Source organism: Labrus mixtus, chromosome 6 (assembly GCF_963584025.1).
Source record: "Labrus mixtus chromosome 6, fLabMix1.1, whole genome shotgun sequence".
NCBI lineage: Eukaryota > Metazoa > Chordata > Actinopteri > Labriformes > Labridae > Labrus > Labrus mixtus.
In genome coordinates this window covers 16806499-16828275 of record NC_083617.1, presented here as the reverse complement: position 1 = coordinate 16828275, position 21777 = coordinate 16806499, and the positions used below count along the sequence as shown (strand labels likewise).

General features: G+C 38.9%; 2 protein-coding genes across 2 annotated transcripts in view; one reads left to right on the top strand and one right to left on the bottom strand.

Annotated features, from left to right (window-relative positions):
* runx2a (RUNX family transcription factor 2a) overlaps positions 1-1519 on the top strand; it is a 2720-nt gene extending 1201 nt beyond the window's left edge. Inside the window, exons 3-6 of the mRNA XM_061041010.1 lie at positions 103-262; positions 536-640; positions 734-802; positions 986-1519. Coding sequence (XP_060896993.1) covers positions 103-262; positions 536-640; positions 734-802; positions 986-1335 — 684 coding nt within the window. The 3' untranslated portion in view covers positions 1336-1519. The remainder of the gene's footprint in view (positions 1-102; positions 263-535; positions 641-733; positions 803-985) is intronic.
* A 25-nt stretch (positions 1520-1544) lies between these two features.
* Positions 1545-8855, bottom strand: LOC132975617 (follistatin-related protein 1-like). The gene is made up of 9 exons (XM_061040303.1): positions 8755-8855; positions 5991-6077; positions 4787-4916; positions 4645-4674; positions 3779-3909; positions 3509-3627; positions 2668-2780; positions 2457-2567; positions 1545-2346 (listed from the first exon to the last, which is right to left on the bottom strand). Exons 1-9 carry the CDS (start codon positions 8827-8829, stop codon positions 2228-2230), a joined length of 915 nt encoding a protein of 304 aa, XP_060896286.1. The 5' UTR covers positions 8830-8855; the 3' UTR covers positions 1545-2227.
* Positions 8856-21777: the final 12922 nt, after the last annotated feature.

The window sequence follows — 21777 nt, the reverse complement described above, 5'->3', positions numbered from 1 at the left end:
TTCCCCCTGAGTTTTGTCTTCCAGTTTGACCACTTTCTGAAACTCAGTCCACATTCTTTGACTTGGTTGGAGGACCAGTACTCACCGTTTTCAATTCTACAGGTGGTTGCCCTTGGCAGTGACATACCAGATGGTGTGGTTGTCACTGTGATGGCTGGCAATGAATACAACAGCAGCGCTGAGCTTCGCAATGCCACGGCAACCATGAAACAAGGCTACGCCCACTTCAATGACCTTCGCTTCATAGGTCGCAGTGGGAGAGGTAGATATACAAAACCGTAACTGATACACTGTGAGATCCTATTCAATGAGTCATCCTTCTTGGACCACTAGTGTCAAACCTTCATGTTACTCTAGTTCAAGCTAATATCACCCAAAATAGCCCATTTGATCCAACTACCCGGAAAAAGCTTTTGATTTGTCTTTAACAGTCAGTGAAACCTGATTTGATTATCCTGATTTATCTGTAAATATGAATACTGTCACCTCGAATCTCCTACATTCTGTTTATCAATATCTGTTCTTTGTCTTCCAGGAAAGAGTTTCACGATTTCCATCAATGTGCTGACCTCACCTCCTCAGATAGCCACCTTACACAGAGCCATCAAAGTGACTGTGGATGGACAGCGGCTGCCAAGAAGTAAGTACACAACAGAGAGTGTAACGTGAGGGGATTTGATGAAGGCTTTCAGTCAGAGGTACATACTTCTTCTTCTCTCTCTCTCTCTCTCAGGACAGAGGCAGAAGGAGCTGGGGTCAGTGGCGCACAGATCATCCAGCAGCAGCAACACTTCATCATCAGGTATGAGAGCAGGGATATGTTTCTTTTTTCATTATTTTAATATATTTTCGTGCTCATGGGGGGGATTGGTGGAAGCACAATTTTGAATCAAGATTTAAACCAGCTATTTTGTTAGTCAGCCACAAAGTCAAAAATGAGTCTTTCAGATGCTTTTGTGACCAAGATGATGTCTTTTCTCTTCAGATTGTAGATCCTTTTCCTCCTCCCTCTGGACCCATGAACCGTCCTTCATGGGTCAGGTGACCTCTCTGCCATCTACCTTTTCTCCAAGACCCAGAATGCATCACCTGCCTGTTCTCGCCTACCCGAACCAGCCCACACCATACAGCTCCTACTTGTCTTCTCCCCATGCTCCTCCCCCCCCTCCTCTGAGCCACAGTGGTCCGTTTCCACAGGGCACTTTCTACTACGGGCCAACACACACGCACCAAGCACCAGGGGAGGACCGCAGCATTGTCACAGCATTGTCCAATTACATTGAAGGGGCGTGTCTCTCCATGAGAGGGGAGGAGCCTGTCTGGAGGCCATATTGATGATTGAAGGTGTTGTATTGAATTAAAATCTTTGCTTTGTTGCAAGCCCTCTAAAACCTACAAAATATAGATCTAACATTGACCTCATTGTTTGTCAGCAACTTTAACTTCTGTTATTAAGTGAGCTTGTTTTTATTTATTACTTTTATTTATTACTTTTAACTATTATTTAGTAAATATTTGCAAACAAATAAAAATATACATTAAAGTAGGTTTTTACAGTTTCCCTTTTTTGTTTACCCTCTCCAGAAATTGATAAGTCAATTTATACTTTTATTACAATAGTTTATTACAGTTTTATATAATTAAAATAAATCTGCATTTATTTCACAACTGGAGTACAAAAAATATGACATCTCTCACAAGGAAACAATGCACCCTGTATAAACATCCTGAGTGTTCAAACAGCCTCTGAAAACTTTAAAAGGTAATCAATCAACGATTCATGATAACAAGAGTTATTGGATATATCTTTTCTGTTTTAAGATAAACAAACTTTTGAATTATAAATACCTTAAATAATAATACAAATTGAACTTTCTAATAACTATTAAACAGCATATATAGGCAGAAAGAACAGAGACCTGACAAAACTGAAGCAATCTTTGGATATGTAAAAAGAATCTGCCTCACTAGCTGATCAATGAAATCATACAGATATGTGAAATGAATTAAAGCGACAGATTGGTAAAAAATGTAAATTCACATTGAAACAGCTCAATAATTAAAAGAAAAACTGTAATGTGAAGGCACTATAAATATCTGATGCTATGAGCCTCTTATGAGGAATGTAGGCTGCACGGCTGCTGTCTGCCCCAATTTAAGACCCCAATAGTTTGTAAATGTTTTTATAGAGAATAAAAATAATGTATCATTGTCCCAATAAATCTTTTCAGAGTCGACCATCCACCTGTAAAGCGTTGAGTTCAGCCACTGTCCTGGTCCACTCTTCCTCTGTCATTTCTTCTTCTTCAACTCCCTCATTTTCATCTTCCTCTACCTGACGCTCTCCTGAAATAAACACATGATCACATTACGAGGATTGAAAAATAAACCGACACGTTCTTACAGAGGGGAAAGACATTATCAGGATGGATAACATTTCTTTAGTGTTTCGTCACCTGTGCAGGTCAGAGCAGTGCAGACCCAATTTCCACACGCACACACACACTTGTTGCACTCCATCCGAGTTTCAGCTCCATCCTCGAACACTTCATCCTCCAGAGCGCACTCTAAATGCACACACAAGAAAAACACACAGGCAAATGTTCAAAGTTGAACAAAGTTGTCGTCTTAAGGACACTGATAATACATTTTTTAGTGTGTCATTACTTCTCTCATAGGGATGGTAGGTGGGTGTCAGACAGTTGACAAACTCTGTTAAACTCAGTTTCCAGTCTGCATTTTCATCTGACAGCTCGATCAAAGCATCAACACACAGAGACCTAAAAATGAGAAGTACACCAAGTATTTAGTAAGATGTTACATTATTCATTGTGTGTGACAGAACATCAAATATACGTATTGCCTTTGATAGAAAAAGAGACCCTTTGGTGGAAAGTTATTAAGAACATTTCCTCAAGTACTGTTGTTACAGACCCTTTGGACATTTTTTATTTACTGCAACTAAATACTTAAACTTCACTGAAATTCACAGGTAAAATATTGTACACACCAGACTTTGTTTAACTGACAAATTCAGCTTCAAGCTTCTTGTAGGATTTACCATTTTAATTTAAGAAATATCATCATTAAACATATTTTCAGAATGGTTGAGTAGGGGATATCACAATCCACCCAGCAGTATCTAAAGTATTTAAGATTAGTTTAATTTTACCAGCTGTAAACAATACACATATCATTCATCGTTCATCTTGATCCGATAATTTAATACATTCTCTCTGACTCTGAAACATAACACATTTTAATTACAATTATTTGCATCAGCGTATTTAACAGTGTGAGTTCTACTTGTAAAATGAGAACTTCTCTCACCATTGAATTGTTATTGTTGTTATAAGGTCACAGATGAAGAACTTTATTTAATTCACAAAATTCACCTTTTTTGTACACAATTTTAAAAACATGAGCTTTGTTGATCTAAATACTTGGATTAGGGTTTTGAATGCTATCTGGGCCTTACATACAGGTATGGTGTTTGTCAGAAGTGTACCTCAGCAGCATGTTAGACTCCACAGTGTTAGAGTAGGTGAGGTTGAGAGCCGTCTCATTGTGTTTCAGGAAGCTCAGGAACTCTTTGGAATCAAGTTCTGAATCCCCGTCATCATACATCTGTAACACAAACAAAGAACGTTAAGTAAACCTTAAACATAAAAGCACGGTACTCATTTGTTAAGGTTTGTTATGGCAATTTCCATAATTTGAAGAAATAAAACTAAAAGGCAAGTATGATGATGATTGGAGAGGTGAAAAACTTTCTGACCTTGAAGTATGTTTGCAGTAGCTCATTGGCTGCGGACACATTAGAGGCAGGGCTGTCTGATTGTACCTCTTCCTGAATCCACTGGATCACTCTCTCTCTGAGCCAATCACGATCAGACAGGAAACACACAACTACACAAAACAAACAGATTATATCAAATGTTGTTGCAAAAAAAGGACTAATAGGATACATTAAGACTAGAGTCCTTAAAGTCGTAAAATGAATGTAGGAGCCAATTTTGATGTCATTGTTCCTTTTTTCTTAGATTTATTTTTGGGGCTTTTTGTGCCTTCAGTGGAGCGATAGGACAGTGGATAGAGTCAGAAATCAGGGAGAGAGAGTAGGGAACGACATGCGGCAAAGGAGCCACAGGACGGACTCGAACCCGAGCGCCCGCTTGGAGGAGCAAAGCCTCCACACATGGACACTAACCACTGCGCCACCAGCGCCCCATGTGTCATTGTTTCTCATTTCTGTAACGGTTTACATGTTAATTTATGTTCTCAGTTTGGACTTAAGACGGTGATAATTGGTCATTAGGGTTAATTGGTCAGTGTGGTGGTTATAGGTCACAGGTAAATAGGCAGTTACTGACACAGGGGGTTGGAACACACGGTTCTTACTGTACACGTACTCATACTTGTACTTGTAATCATACATAAATGTGTTTCATTTGGATACACGTCAAGACCTTTTCATACCCAGCTGTATCTTCCATACAACTATACTAGTGGCTAAAGTGTGATCTGAGCATTGGGATATTAGATAGTCACTACAATGAGAGAAGAAACACATAGTCATAAACCAAACATTACATTTTATACATATTTTTTTGTTTACATTCCGGTAATAAGCTGCAAACTTACTCGGGCTCACATCCGTCTTAGGTGGTTTCTCTGGGAAAAAAAACAAACAACACAGACCCAAGTCACATACTGTACACACTTAATCTTTCTGTGGCTTGTATAGTGTTGTTGGTCTTGCTTGTGTGCGTTTATGTATACTGACCCACACAGTGTCCTCTATGCTCCACATGTATCTTAGTGTGCGTGACACAGGCATCTCTGTGCAGCTCACAGTGATTTCTGTAAGATCTGCGATTACTTCCACAAACCCAGTGCTCTGTGTCACCGCAGCTCTAGAGAGGAAGACATCGTCTTTAATATTTTCAAGAAATGTTTAGTTTTAGTTTTAGTAGAATATTTTAAACGTAGGATAACAATGCATACCATCCATTGTGTATAACTAATCATACAATTCATATAAGGTTAGAATGTCCCAAAGCAGGATACTACTGCAAGTATGCTATCCAGTTAGCATACTTTCAGGAGGATCCTGCTGCTTAGTGTAATGTTTTACACCTGCTTATTTCATGCTCTATAAATCCTTTGTTTTTCATGGTGAATGAAGATCATTATGCCAATATTTAAATGTGAATGTCACAAGCCAAATATATTCTGGTTTGTTTGCTCATTTGAGTTCAATTCAGTTTTTGAAAAAATGTACTCTCAATTCTTTTCCTTCGTTGACAGAAAAGACACAACCCTTTAGCTTTGTAGCAAGAATGGTGCTTCATTTGTGATGCATAGCCAAGATGGTGACCATTGAGGATAACAAGTGTCCCTCATTCCATATATGATTTTTTTTAAAACTAAGTTCACCAAATGGGTACAGAGTGATTGGATTTTACAATAATTCTCAGTGTCAACGCACTTTTGTACTAAATATAGTAAGCATACATATGGAAGAACACGAAAAGAGGCATAGTGTGATTTTACATAAATAGCAATGTTACACGGTACACTTCATGCACGAGCACAAGCACGCGGGTACACAACGCTGACAGCCTTCATTATGGAGAAATCCAGAGGTTCATGGCTGTATCTGACTAACATGACACAATATAAGACACAAAGTAGCTGTCATGTTCTCTGTGTTGTTCTCCGATGTGCAGACGCGGACTCGACTGCGCGTCCTTTTCTCTTTCTCTCTCTCTCTCTCTCTCTCTCCGCCTGTTTGTCAACTGAGCACACTTCATAATAACATAATTCATGCATGTGTTGTATTACGACGTTATGTCCAAGAGGTAGTCATGGATAGTCCTGTGTAGTGTGACCGCGTCCTTAGTCTATGTTATGGTGCTAAAAGCTAACTGCTAAACTTGGTGGATTAACTAAACAAGTGTAAAGACAAAAGTGCTCGTCAACTTTACCTGTAAACATTGACACACTGGTTCTCCTCGATGTGTGGACACACACTCTCGACCTGCACCACAGGACGTCCTGGCACATGAATCATCCTGACATCCCCCACACACACGCGCGCACACACACACACACACACACACACACACACACACACACACACACACACACACACACACACACACACACACACATACACACATAAACAAAAATAAATATGTATCACATTTTCATGGTATTTCTGTAAGGATTAAGAAGTTTGTGTCAGTATATGTGTGTTTCAGACTCCAGATGGTGACCTTTGACAACCCACTGGGAGAGACATATGCCATTTGAATGACAATGACTCTCTCAACACACACACACACACACACACACACACACACACACACACACACACACACTCACACACGCACACATATGATAGAGGCAGCTGGGCAGCGATAGGCTACCTATTCTTTTGAGGGAGCTTTCTTCCTTCAAAATCTCACTATTGTTATACTTGTTTCAAAGTTAAATTAAATGTTAAAATACACAAAATGCAAACATAACAATCGTATATTATAGCGGTATATGTTAGAGTGAAAGCAGTGAGCACACTGATCTATCTTAAGCCTCAGTTCAAGACTAAATCAATCAAAAATATTTGGTTTGATGTACATTTATTGAGTTTTCCCCATTTGCCTAATTGCCATTGTTACATTAGACTTCAAGATCTGAAATACACAAGGAAACTCTAAGGCACACACCCACAGCTTAATCATTTTATCATTGAACTAAACCTCAGGCGTTTGTGCTTTCCACTGCAAATAACCAAAAGCTTGTTCAGACTGATTCATGTGGACCGAAATTGAAAAACAAGTCCAACAAAAAAAGTCTCATCCCTTACCTAAAGTTTCAAATACACTCATATACAGAGATAGCGAGTGAACAGACTATATCTGTGGTGTAAATAAAGCAGAGGAAATACCTCCTATAGTTGCAAGCGAAAAAAGTGGAGTAAATGGTAAATGGACTTGACTTATACACCGCATGTCACACCTAACCTTTCACACCCATTCACACACTGATGGCAGATGTTGCTAGTGAGACCATCAGAAGTAACTAATCCCATTCGTACGCATTCATACGCCACTGACGAGGCAGTGGGAGCTGGGGGTTCGAGCCCTCGACCTTCCGGTTGAGAGACGAGGACTCTACAGACTGAGCCACAGCTGTCCCTTGTAGTAGAGCCAAAACTCTGTAGAAAAGTTGACAGACTAATAAACACAGATTATTGTAACAATGTTAAATAAACATAGTTATAAAACTTGTAAAATGTTTTTTAAAAAACCTTAAACCTGCCTATCAGGTATAGTGTTCTTAGTTTTTCCAGGTGTACTTTGTTGAACTGTCGACTATGTGTACAATACACACTTCAAAGCACTTAAGATTACATTTTTTTGTGCGTGTCAGAAACAGATCTTTAAATTCAAATTCCACAAATTCCTTTGTACTTACAGGTCAGCAAAACACCCACAAGCACACAATAGATACATCTGTCGCCTCCAGCTGACATCTGCTGCACTGCAAACCGGCTGTTAGCATCCAGCTGACTCAGGTACACACACTGCAGTGGTGTGTTGGTGTAATTACAAGTTCATGTCTGACCATGTTTTGGCTGTAAAACACTTTGTCCTGCATGTTTTGACACCCACCACCCCCACTCTCTCTCTTTCTCTTTGCTATGCTTTCAACTTTCTGCCCCATTCATCCATATCAGAATATATTTTCTGTCTACCATTTATTCCTCTCTATCCCAGAACCCAGATTTGACTCATCTTTTAATACAAAATGTGTTGTTTTTGTAAATTGTTCTTTGTATCCCTTTGTTTCTTTGTCTGCAACTGTGTGTTTTTGATGCTGCCTGTCTTGGCCAGGTCTCCCTTGGAAAAGAGGTTCTTAATCTCAATAGGACCAGCCTGGTTAAATAAAGGTTAAAAATTGCAGCTGAAGAAGAAACGAACAGCAGTGTTTAAAACACAGCTGGAGGGTCTGAGATTAGAGATGAGCCGCTGACAACCATAATCACACAATCACACATACCTGAGGAAACGCTCACTGTCTGTGCCTGTACGTGTGTGTTTGTGTGCGTGCGTGCGTCTGTGTGTTTGGCAAAATTACAGTTTTCAGAACAAAACTTATTTCAAATGTCTCCTGCACGTGTCAACACTTTCCTAAAACGTGTACCTTAACCCCTGGTAATGCCCAACACACATACACACACACACACGCACACACACACGCACACACACACGCACACACACACGCGCACACACACACACACACACACACACACACACACACACACACACACACACACACACACACACACTCCAGGGGATTTTCCATATTTAGCTCTTCCTCTGATGCCAGAGGTCAACATTAGTCTTCTCAGAGTGACTACAGGTGAAGGATTTACAGCAGTGATGAAGATGGAGAAAATTGGTCATGCTGTAAAAAATGTTTTAGCCCTGTGGTGAAAACACCTTAACTCTCAGCTTAAGCCTGCCAGGTATAGAGAGAAACAGGCTTGTTTTTGTTGTTTTCGAGCATGAATAGTCATTTTTTCAAATGAAAAATAGGATATTTGATGAAAAGTAACAACACATTCACCATATTTATCATCCCTCAGATTTCTCAAGATATCAAGTGTTTATGATGGTATGGAAATTGGCAGTTGTATTTTTCTAATCAAAAATAAAAGCACATACTTTGTTATCAACAATTTACCTTGTTCAGAGGAAAGGAGGAGACGGGAGAGGTGGAAAGAAGCAGCGGCAGCAAAAGCACAGCGATGGTCCACATCTGGAGAGGAGAAAGGACTAGAAGAGTGGGAAAGAGGAAAGGATTAGAGGAAAATAGAGGAGAGTAAAGAAGAAGAGAAGAGCAATTAGGAGAAGCATTAGAAAAGGGAGAGGAAAGTTGAGGGGAACAGAGAGGACAGTATAAGTGGAGTGGATTAGACAGTAGAGGGGAGAAGAAGAAGAAATGGGAGAGTATGGGAGAACAAAAGAGTGAAAAAGTAGAGCAATTGAGACAAGGGAAGAGGAGAAGAGGAAGAAAGAAGGAAAGAAAGAGAAGAGAATAAAAGAAAAAGAAGGGAAAGAATCATTTGAATATGTTAATATTATTTATTATTCAGCTTAAAAAATAATACAAACAAAAGTTTTACATACGGCCCAAATTTTTATACTACATACTACTGATTCAATCAATTCAGCCACTTCATATGTTGATAATATCAAAGCAGTCATACCGTGCCAGTCTTAACACAATCTGTCCTGAAGATGTAGCTCTGTTGTCTACCAGACAGCTTTAAAACAGCCTGTATAACCAGTCACTCCTCAGTGTTTCATCAGCAGTGATGAGTTAAATTCATGTCCAAATATCCAGAAATGTCAGTATGCATCCATTTATTAGAGGAGTTTAAATCAAGCTGGTCTTCTCTGCTCCGCTGTGAAACAACATCTGAAAGGAGGAGGAGGAGGAGGGGAAGGAGGAGGGATGCTGGGAGAGAAAGGAGACCAGCTGTCCAAAGCCACGCACCCCTCCGACCAACCCCCGACCAACCCCCGACCCCCCTCTCAAAAACACAGCATCATTAAACAAACACACACATGAGCTGTCTTCATGAAGAATAAGGAGTTAAAGGCACATGTTCAGACAGTTACACAGCATTTCACCAACTATACTGCACTAAACCTCTTAACATTGTTCTACATATTTAACATGTTCTGCTAGATCGTGATTATCTACAAATACTTCTATTGTGGATTTCTTTTATGTGCTTTTTTTTCATTCAACACAAGGTAAAAGATGTTCCCATAATGGATGAGCGTTCATAGTGATTTAGCCTATTTATTGTTTACTAAAAGCAGTACCATGAGTTAGCCTAGAGCTAACAACAAGAAGATGTTGCCTCTTAGCAGATCTGTATGCAACATGAGAAAATAACAAAATAATTTATTTTTCTCTGCAATGTTTCTTTAAACAAGTTGTTTGTAATATGTTAGGTTATTCAGGAAAAAGGAGTTATCTGTGTATATCTTATAGCCTATAGGATTGGACTTCACCTGTAGTTTCTCCTACCAGACCCCTAGTATTTCTAAGTCTGAATGAAAAAATGTTGAACGCGGACCTGTTTAAAATGTTCATTAACATTATGTCTGTATTTACACTCGAAAATTATTGAGAGCATAGCCCTCATTTACAATGATGTCGAGCAGGATAAACAATTAAAAAATAACAAACATACATATACATATATATGTACACATACACACATAAGCATATGCATATACTGTATACATACACACATATATATATATACACAACATATGTTGATTGCGGACATGACTGAAATGTTCATGAAAAATTGTAGACCGCAGACCTGTCTAAAATTTTTATGAAAAAATGTTGTCGAAAATTTTCTTTCCAAAAATGTTTTCCAAAATTTCCTTGAAAAATTGTTCACCGCGGACCTATTTAAAATCTTCATGAAAAAATGTTGACCGCGAACCTATTTAAAATCTTCATGAAAAAATGTTGACCGCGAACCTGTTTAAAATGTTAATCAAAAAATGTTGTCCAAAATTTTCCTGAAAAAATGTTGACCACAACCCTGTTGAACATTTTCATGAAAAAATGTTGTAAATTTTTTTTTTTTTAATTGTTGACCACGAACCTGTTTAAAATGTTAATCATAAAATGTTGACCACGGACCTGTCGTCCAAAATTTTCTTGAAAAAATGTTGACCGCGACCCTGTCGTCCCTGGCAGGATTTTGAGGTGGGAGTTGACACGGATGGCGACCAAGAGGACACAGGTCCTGTGGATTCTTACCGACGACTCTTTTGCCAGCTGCCTGATGGCATTGTGCAGCACACAAAGATTCCAGGACATGAAGAATCTGAGGTTTTTTTTGTGCTCTGGACAACATGATGTTCAAGACCTACTCGCAGCCTTCAGGATTCCCGGGGAATGATGTCTCACTGTTGGTTGAGACCTACCAAGTTTTTGATGAACAGAGATTAAGAAAGGAACTAAAGGTAATCTATGCAGATAACCTCTTCCACAAGCCACCAGCTGAGCTACTGAAGATGCTCATAAACGAGGAGCTACTTCCTTATCTGAAGATTGCAAGCTGCTGAGGCTGATGCTCACCGTACCTGTTACAAGCACATCTGCAGAGAGGTCTTTTTCCTGTCTGAAAAGGATCAAATCTTACCTGAGAAACACCTGTGGACAGGAGAGATTTGGTCATTTGGCAAAGATATCGTTGGAGTACTCTGTAACACAAGACCTGAAGTCCCGTTGTATGCTTTATGACAAAGTCACAGAATGTTTTGCCACAATGAAGGATAGGAGAATGTCATTCCTTTACAAGTATGTGAGTAAAACTATTAGACTAAGAAGTGGCTACTCTGTCCCGGTCACCTGCTTGCTTCAGTACCACGGATAGTGATATGGCCCGCCCTTTTGCTGATGTAGGTTGTTGTGTCTTCAAAACACATTTTCTTGTTATCTGATGTTTAAGCATTGATCTTTTTTCTGAACAGTTATAGGCTACGTTTGATTCTGAGCTGCATTATCACTAGTTATCTTTCTTTTTTTTTTAAATTTGAATCCTCACAGAAATGGCATTATCTTTAATGCAGCTCATAGTTTGTGTTCAAGTGCCACCTACTGGTCTGGTTTCCTCTGTGAAATTGGTCACGGACCGCCACTGGTATAGACTATTGCAACTCTCTCCTTTCTGGTCTACCTCTCAAGCTTCTCCATAAACTCCATCTGGTCCAGAACTCAGCTGCCCGCATCTTCACCAGAACCCCCTCCATAGAACACATCACTCCTGTCCTTCAAAAACTCCACTGACTCCCTGTCAAATATCGCATTGACTTTAAAATTCTCCTTCTCACTTTCAAGGCTCTCCATAATCTCGCACCTCCATACCTTTCTGATCTCCTTCACACCCTCTCGGACCCTCCGTTCTGCTTCCTCCATGCTCCTCAGCACACCTCCTGCCCGCCTATCATCAATGGGGTCTTGAGCCTTTAGCCGTGCAGCCCCCCGTCTCTGGAACTCTCTCCCACTAACCATTCATGACATCAGCTCTCTCCCAACCTTCAAATCACAGCTCAAAACACACCTTTTTTAGATTTGCCTATTCTGTCTGACCACACCCTTCTTATTATTGCTGTCTTTGTTTTTCAAATAGTTGATTGTGTCTTGTTTTTACTTACTTTTTATACTGCTGTGTCTGTAAGGTGACCTTGAGTGATGTGAAATGCGCCCATAAACAAAATGCATTATTATTATTATTATTATTATTATTATTATTATTATTATTATTAATAATAATAATTTCAAATACTTTTTCTCAGTAGCTTAGGAATCCTTACCAGTGGACTTAAAATCGTATCTTGAATCTATTAAGCATAATGAATTAGCTCAATTAAATGTTCATTATTTACAAATTAAGTTGTCAAATCAAGCAAGAGGATCAGAGTAAAAGGGGAGAGGTGCACACAATAACTATACTCAAATAAAAATACAGGTGAAAATTGTAAGTAATAAAGTTAACTTTCTTATTTCTTTTTCATCCCTGTAGAACTTTTTTCATTGAGGTTCGACCATCCTCTGGGTAAAGCAGGCAACTGTTGATGGGCCTCAGACCAGCATGTGACCTTTAGTTCGATACTTCAAAAATCTCTCTGAATACTGGATCTGGATCTGAAGGACTGAAACTGTTACATTATCTTGAGGCCCTGTCTTAGGGCTCCCAAGAAAATATGCGACTTCATTATTTCACTGAGTGCTTTTAACTACTTTTACAAGAACATATTTGTGCTAACATTACTTCTAATAGACTACTTATGGAAATATAGATACACAAGGAGGAGATAAGAGTGATAAACATGTAGAGTCTTAAATAACCATTTTGAAAACACAGCAGTGACACACTGGGATGGACTCAATTTGTAATGACACACTGTTCTCCAGCAGGGGGCAGCGTGAGAATAGAAAATGATTCCGCTGTTACTGATAAGACTTTTAGAGGCATGATGATTATTGGCAAATAAAATGTTAAAAGATCATTTTCACAAACTGAAAAAAGAAACAAAAAATAAAACGTGTTCACTTAATCAGATTCTTCTGAATTGCTTTACAGTTTTGGACCTAACTCATTCCTGCTGTAAGGGTTATCTTTTTCCAGAAGAGGGATGTCTGCTGTTTTTTTTTTGGTTTCACTTCATTTTCTTTGCACAGCTGACCAGTTTGTAGCCCTGCTGGTTGCACTGGTTATCATTACATTTCTGGATGCCATGATGCAACAAAATGCAAAAAAGGGAAAAGACAAAAGGCTTTACTTAATTTCTTTTCTTTTAATGTGTGGAGGAATTTTACTGGAAACAATTGTTAGGTTCTTCTGACGTGTATTTAATATGGTGACATGAAAAAAACCTTAACGACACAAGTAGTGGTCCATCATTGTGAAACTGTGACAAAAAAAAAGAAGAAATCATGGTCATAAGCAGGAACAACATCATTTTCTAATAAATGGAAAATCAGTGTGTGGTGAGGAAATTATTCGTACAAATTGGATTCCAACTCATATTTGAAAATAATTCTAAAAAACATTCTCACTTTTACTCTGCTCATGCTCTCAGGCAGATTTTTATGTAGCCTAGGAGAGTTTCCATATGTTGTGCATGTATGTGTCAGCTTTAACAATACGACTGAAAGCTGATAACTACACAGCTTGGTGATCAGAGCAAGTTATGATCCAAAATCTGGATATTCTGAAAGACTGAGTGAAGTGTGGGTGAATGCACAGAATGTGTCTGCCAAATGTGTATATGTTTTTTTTAATCCAATGCTGAAAGTCATTTGGTGTGCTGTGAACTAGAACATCTCTGATCTCATTCACATAAACAGGATCAGTATGACGTCTCAGGTGTTTGTGATTTAGAGGCCCAAGGGAGGCAGAGACGAAGCTTAGGACTCTCTTTGTGTGTGGGTGTGTTTGAGCTACAAGCACGAGAGAGAGAAAAAAATCAAAACAAACATTTTACATAACAAAATCTTTCTTACCTAGAAAAAGTAATTTCATCAAGGTTTGCCCAGCTGATTTCACGAAATATGACATGACACAATCCCACACATCCACTTTGATTTGCTGCTGCCCTGTTGAGGCTTAGTGCAGTAACAGTGCTGCAGGAAACCCTGCCCTTATCTGCCTCACACCACTGATGACATGAAGACAAAAACGATTTTCAAGCAGCTCTTTTCATTGAATAAAGCCAAGGTTTCTGAATGCTTGTTAAATGCCTTTCAGTCATCTGTAAGAAGACAAATGCATACCACTTAAGCACTTTTAAAAATACATATATTTATAATATATATTTATATATTCATGTATCCTGACAAGCAGTCATTTGTGGTTGTTCCAATGATTCCTGACTTGCATTTGTAGCAACAGTAGAATCAGCTCGATGGCATCCTCAGTCGTGCTTTGGCTTACCTAAAAGGACATCTGTATTTTATTTATTTATTTCTACACATAGAGCAAAAAGTTCAGTCCACTGATTTTACATATAAAGTAAAATTTGTAAAATATTTTGTTGTGGAAGGAGCTCTTCAAAGAATATGTCAGATACATTTTCTCTTATTTGTATTGAGTTTATAATGTCTACATGTGTATAGTATCACCATTTCTGTATCTTTATGTTTAAAAGGGGACATATTATGAAAAATCCACTTTTACAGTGTTTTTGAACATATATTTGGGTAACCTGACTGACCCACAAAATGTGAAATAAATCCATCCAGTCCGTTGTTTGTGGTCTGTATAAGTCTTACAACACAGAGAGAAGTGAAATTGCTCAACTTGTGATGTCACAATTGGATTCGGGTAAAAAAAAAAAATCACCTCCCCTCCTCTGATATCTCCACCCATGGACTCCATCCCCAGCCTAGAACAAAACTTTTTCACAGGTATACCATTTTTATTCTCGCTACAGAGGAGTGATATCTACTGGGAAAACTCAGGGGGGGCTCATTACATTTAAAGAGACACACACACCAAAACGGAGCGCTCTGAGAGAGCTGGTTTAAACAGGGTCACAAACCTTCTCTGGTGCTTGATTCATATTATATTTTGACCAAAGCACAGCACAGATGTTTCATTTAGACCACAGGGCACTGTTTTAAAAGGTGGAAAAGGGGTATAATATGTCCTCTTTAATACTAAAAGCCTAGCCAGGGACAGGGTTGCAAATTAGCCATGGTATAGAAACCTGTATGCATGGCATCTGCTTTGTGTCTTACATATGAAGCAATGTTCATTGCATGCGTCACTGTTTGATAAACTAATAAAATAAAAACAGATTTACATATTTCTGTGTCATGGTCTGATAGACTTTTTACCCGTGGTTCTTGAAAAATCTGCAACATCTTGTAAGTATAACTAGGAATTGTGAGTTCTCATATCAGTCATAAAGTCTGGACCCCAAGATGACACACATCAAGTCTGCAGAAAGTCTGCTTGGGTCCCATTGCAGACTTCGGGACGTTGTTGGACAACCTTTAGTACATGCTGACATGACAAAGTCTGTAACAGTCTGCTTAGGGGAAAAGCCTTTATTTTTGTATTTAACCAAAGTCAGGTCACCATCATGTTTTCAAATCTCACCCAAACGTCAGCGAAAGGAAACACTGAGTCACTGGAGTACCATTTTAACTTCAATTAAAAGTAACTTTACCTTAAACTTTAATGCACCCCATGGTGTGGTCAATCAAATACAGTAAGAACATCCTCCCATATTGTTATCTGTAATTTCAGTTTATAACAACCCATTTTCATTTGTTCTAAGGTGGCAACCTCTTGGGGCTGTCTCCCTTGTGTTACGTGTGTCGTCTTGGTCCTGGGAGTCTTAGGCAATCAATTCATTCTGCAGTTAATGTATCAGCATGCATTAGTTAAAATGACAGAGACAAAGTTTTGCCTAAAAAAAGGCTGCCTCCACTGTTTCTCACCAAGCAGAAACATTTGTGTCTTAAGCACACCTTAAAAATAAACCAAGCTTAACTGGCAAAACATTAGAAATAAACATCACATGTGAAAAAGCCGTACTTATACTCTGTGTGGATTACAACAAAAGTTTGCCAAGAATGATCTTCATCGACAATTATGGAATTATATTCATGATTACAAGTTTGACTGTCTACGTTTACCTGTGTCGTCTGCATGTGTGTAAGTAGCCATCTAAACCTATAAGCACAAGTTTCCTCCGACTTCTTTCCTTATTTGATCACGATGTTGATTATACATACTTGTGTGTGTGTGTGTGTGTGTGTGGGTGTGTGTGTGTGTCTATGTATGAAGTTGCTCTAAGTGTGTTAGGAAGTGTTTTTCTTTTGAGGCAATGTAGATTTGAGTGGAATAAAGAGATTAGCTGTGTGTCGATAATCCTCCTCTCTTCTCACGGGCCGTCCGCTAAATACCTACATGCACGCGCGCGCACACACACACACACACACACACACACACACACACACACACACACACACACACACACATGTAAACAAAACATTTTACTTCTTCCTCCCTGCATGATTTAATGTATTTTCTAAAAGGCCGTGTTCCTTCACAGTTTACGCTGATAAAGCAGCCTTTAAGTCAGAATTTGCATGTTGAAAAAAAAAGTCTGATTCGTCTCAGAAAAGGTTGTTTTTGACTCTAAAAGGCTTAAAAAATGGAAAGGTTTCAGACTCTCATATTTTCTTACTTTGCTTAAAGAACACATTTCTGCATACAGATCCCCTGGTGCTTTATTGTAATCCTGGTGTTGAATGAATACAAAATGCTCCCTCACAATTTCCAATGAAATAGAAAACCCTCAAGCACCTCAATGCTCTTCCGTCAGGTAAAGAAAGGCTCCACACTGATGTATGAGATAGAGTAATGTATTTAGATGTTCATTTCAAAATAATCAGATGGTAAACCAATCCAGGCTGCATTTGCCAACTCTCAATTAACCGTGTATAAATGTCCGTCTACAAATTTTGGCATTACAAAATACAAAGATGTTGGATTTAAGCCCAGAGTCTGTGTTGGAAATCTTCCACCAAAGCTCGTGGGGCTTCAAAATCCTTTAAATCCAATTTGTAAGTGAGCTGTTATCTGATGATTGTGTGCCAGTGTTTAAAAAACTATAACGTTGCTGTTTTGTGAGTCAGTCAGTAATGCCAGTGATGATTTATGATGAGGTTTGTGGTTGAGACAGCAGTTATTTTCCTTGTTTCAAAGAAAAATCTCAGTCATTTAGAGACAGAATGGCCAATTTACATCTGTCTGTCTGGAGTTCACAGTAATCTGTGACTGTGCTGCAGGGTCAGTATGTAACCTGAGACGGTAGAGGCGTATTTAGACAAATTCTGGCAATAATATATGTTTACACGTATTGGGTATACGGATGAACTGTGGAAGAGATTAAGCTGTCTGAGGTTTTTTGATCATCTTTCCACCATGAAAGAATGTGTAATCCATTGTAACCACTGTCAACTAAAACTGAGTACTCTACCCACTTAAAGGACATCTCTCAGCACTACAGAGGTTTTGTGTTTCAACTTCAAATACATTTTTAGGTGAATCAGATTCAGATGTTTCTTTTTTATTATAAACCGAGAGTTGGCAGATGCCTCTCCCATTGATTTACATGAAGTAATGATTGAATTACTCAAAGTGGAGTACTGCTAAAACTGGAGAAAAACTTGCTTTATGGAAAGACAACATCTGCAGACAGGAGCAGTTTAGTAAGAGTTGTCTTGCCAACTCATTTGAAAGTGGTCCTCATACAATTGTCGGATTCAGGGACATATCTGAACAAGATATTTCTTAGCTCATGCTTCAGCAGTAGAATGAGAAAGCTCTTGGTGTGTTCAGTTTTAATTTGTTTATGAACAGAATGAGTTGCAAATTAATTTGTTGCCACTGTTCTGAAGATTCAGAACATTCTCACAAAAATAAAGATGTATATAACTTCAGCGTAAGCAGCTTATAAATATCTATATTTAACTTTATGTAAAGTCTAAAAGTCATACTGTGACCTTGAGCTGCTGAAGTAATAACCACAGGAGGGAAAAACTTGCCAGGACAGGGCAGGAGTAGAGGGATGGGTCAACCAAACACCAGTCTTTCAAACATGAGATGGATCTGACCCCATGTTTAAACCAAAAGTAAGAACTGACCTTTACTTACTTGGTATCAAAGTGGTAGGTGGTAATCCCAAAATGACAGGTTGTAAGACGGAGATATGTGTTAAGAGCTCAAAAATCAGAACTAAGAAGAAGATAAATTGGCCAATACAGTATTATCACACACAGACCTTTTGAGGAACCTCAAATCAAGTCCAGTTGCCTTTGGATCAAGCTTCCAATTCACAGACATTACATCATTATAGGCAGCAAAATCATATATAAAGGGGTTTTATGTTTGTGTGTCAGGAGATAACCTAGAAACTAAAAATCACATTTTCAATAGTCCACACAGTAAAAAGCTGTTTGCTGTTTGCTGCTTCTTTAGCATGGGAACTCCTTTTATCTCTCAGTGCAAGGCCCTGCATGTAACAGGAGAGTGTGTGAGGCAACACACGACTTTTAAGGAAGATTTCCTGGTGGAGAACTGCTCTTGTGATGTTGGGTGAGTGACAGCGAGCGAAGAGTTACTAGATGCATGTGTGTTTACTGTGATGGTTTACTTTACTCTGAAACTCCATTTTAATATTAAACAGCAGCAGATGGCTTCTTATGAAGGGAAGGAAGAAATAAGCCTTGATATCTGCTTCTGTGCAGAGTGTGTGCAGACACCCACAGGATGAAAACGAAGCAGAGACGAACTACAAGATTGAGAAGAAAAAACAGAGTTGGAGCGAATACAGTCAAAGTCCTGGGTGTTCTTCGAGTGACATTTTCACACTTTTTTTGTGTGTGTTTGTGTTTAAAGTGAGCGACAGAGGACGGAAAGGTTTCAGTCAAGAAACACACTGCTGCGATTGGGCTAGCGGTGTGACAACACATGTTTTAAATGTTAGTTCACGTTGTTTAAACGTAATCTGAGGTGTGTTTCATTTCCTGTAGCTGTCACTCACCCTGCAATGACCTCACTCTGTGTGTGTGTGTGTGTGTGTGTGTGTGCGGAGGCCCTCTATGACCATAGGGCTTAAGTGGCCTCAGAGACCCCAGCACCATGTAATCACACACATACACACATATGCCCTGAAATTTAATGATCATGCGAAACACCCTGAATGTCTGTGTGTCATTCTACATGCATGTGTGTGCAGACTAAACACTGACCTACATTGCTATTTTTACTGATTAGAGGTTGATCATAATGAGAGCTATTAACATCAGACCATGTCTGTAGACACTCACACACACACTCAAACACACACGCACATACATGTTCGCGGAAAGCATTTGTATGCACACACACGCACGCACACACATACACACACTTACGAGGTCCAGGTATACCTCAGAGCCAGCCTGCACAAGCAACAGAACACACTCTTCTTCTGTCGTTGAAGTTTTTTTTAAAGAAAAGACAGCTTTTCGTTCACTTTTACCTTCTGTAATCTTTTGTTTTTCTAGCATCTTTAAATGAGACACTCAAAAACACACCTTTTTTCTTCAAAAAAAAAAAAGACAAATAGTCCAAAAATGCAATCCGCCATGTTTTACTGTAATAAATAACATGTTTTTTTGTGTGTGCATTTGGGTTTCCGTCATGTCTTCGTCTGCGTTTGTTTTTTCTTCAAAAGGTTCATTTTACACCCGGATAACATCACATACTTTATCTACTCTTGTCTGAATTCTGCTTGCTGCTTTTTGGATAACACACAAATATAAAAATGTTAATCCCCAACAACAGCATTATGTGGTACTTCAGAGGAAATTGATTCTGTGCCTTCTGTGTGCTTCACTGGTATGTGTGTGTTTATTTCCTTATGCTGTTGTATGACAGCTGGAACAACAATGTGTGTGTGCGTGTGTGCATGTGCGTGTGTGTATGAAAGAGAGAGAGGAGTGAGAGAAAGAGAGAGAGGAGTGAGAGCTATACTTACTGGGAACACAAAAGCAGAAAGTGTGTGTTTGGATGTGGAAGAATGTGTTTCTCATGTACATTTCATGTCCATATAATGTACTGTAGGCTGACATCTGTGTGTGTGTGTGTGTGTGTGTGTGTGTGTGTGTGTGTGTGTGTGTGTGTGTGTGTGTGTGCGTGTGTGTAATTGCTTCTGTTTCACTAGTTATTCTCTCTCTTTAAGTCAACCTTCCCCCCTCCTCACTTGTTTTATCTCACTGTCCCATGCAATGCAAAGTGATGTAATTTGCATAAATGGCTCAGATTTTACATTTTAGTTTCTTTGTTTCTATTAATCCCATAAATAACCAGCACAGAATTGCGAATGATGCAATGTCTGAGATAGAGCCTGTGCAGCTCCACTTGAGTTCATAGTTTTCTTCATTCAGACATCTAAAAGAAGAGTAACAAATGTCAGATTAAAGTGTCAGCCACTAAATATCAAAGAGAAGAGCGCCTTTTCTAGAGCTGCTGTTTTTCACTGATGTGATTCTGATGAAAGAAGTGCAGTAGAGAAGAGTCAAATTGACGGAGGCTTTTAAACTAGAGAGCGACAAAGATGGCACCAGGACATCAAGCATGGTGAGGCTTACATTTTGCTGTCAAACATCATGGCTTTATTGATTTTTGTATGCATGTTGTAGTGGGGTCTGTAAACCTTATTTTGCTCATTTTTAACATAATTACTCTCTCTCTTTCAGAACAAAGAGTCTGTTGTTGTTCAGTAAAAAAAAACAAAAAAAAAAACATTATTTTGTTTAATGTGAATAGGCTTAACACTAGAATGACCAAGGCAGTCATTTTGACAGTTTTTTTAATTTTGCAATGTAATAACTTACTGAAAATAAAACCTATGTAACTACAGGACCATGACATTCTAGCATTGTTATTTTATCAAAAACACAGAACAGAAAAGAGTTTTGAGTATTTCTTCCTTGAAAGTCCATAGCGGTCATATTGACTGCATGCATTATAGCTTTACTTTTTCCCGCTCTTGAAGGTGCGCATCGCCGTTACCTAGCAACTATTGTTTATAACGCTCGAGCCAAGGAGGAAAGAAAGCTTACCCGCCTAAAACCATATAGAAAGAATAGAAGACATACATTTGAATTAATCAACATTGAAAAGGCAGAATAGAGTAAATTAGGATCTGATTTAGAACAGAATAGAAGGAAATGTCAGAAAGGAGGAGGATGACTACCACAGAGGCTTTAGCCATGCTCCAGAGCCTTGATGAGGCAGAGTCTGATGGAGGCGCAGGTTTGGATACGGAAAGTGATGTCTCCTGGTCTCTCGAAACTTCATCTGACACTGGCTCTGAGATTGAACCTGAGAATGATACAGAGATCATTCCCATTCAACGCCGGCTGCTGTTTAATTTAATTTAATGTTTGTGTCCTGAAGTTTATTATAGCTTTCACAACATTACAGATCCATTTGAAGGTTTCTTCACTTCCTTGGCCCTGGCACGGTTTTTGAAGAGGTGGGCTTGGGCACGTTATAGTTACTCATACATTAACAGAAGCACAGGAACCAAACGTGGACATGACGTATAATCGACTGTCGACCTGCATTATTGAGAAATCCAGGATTGAAAGAGAGTT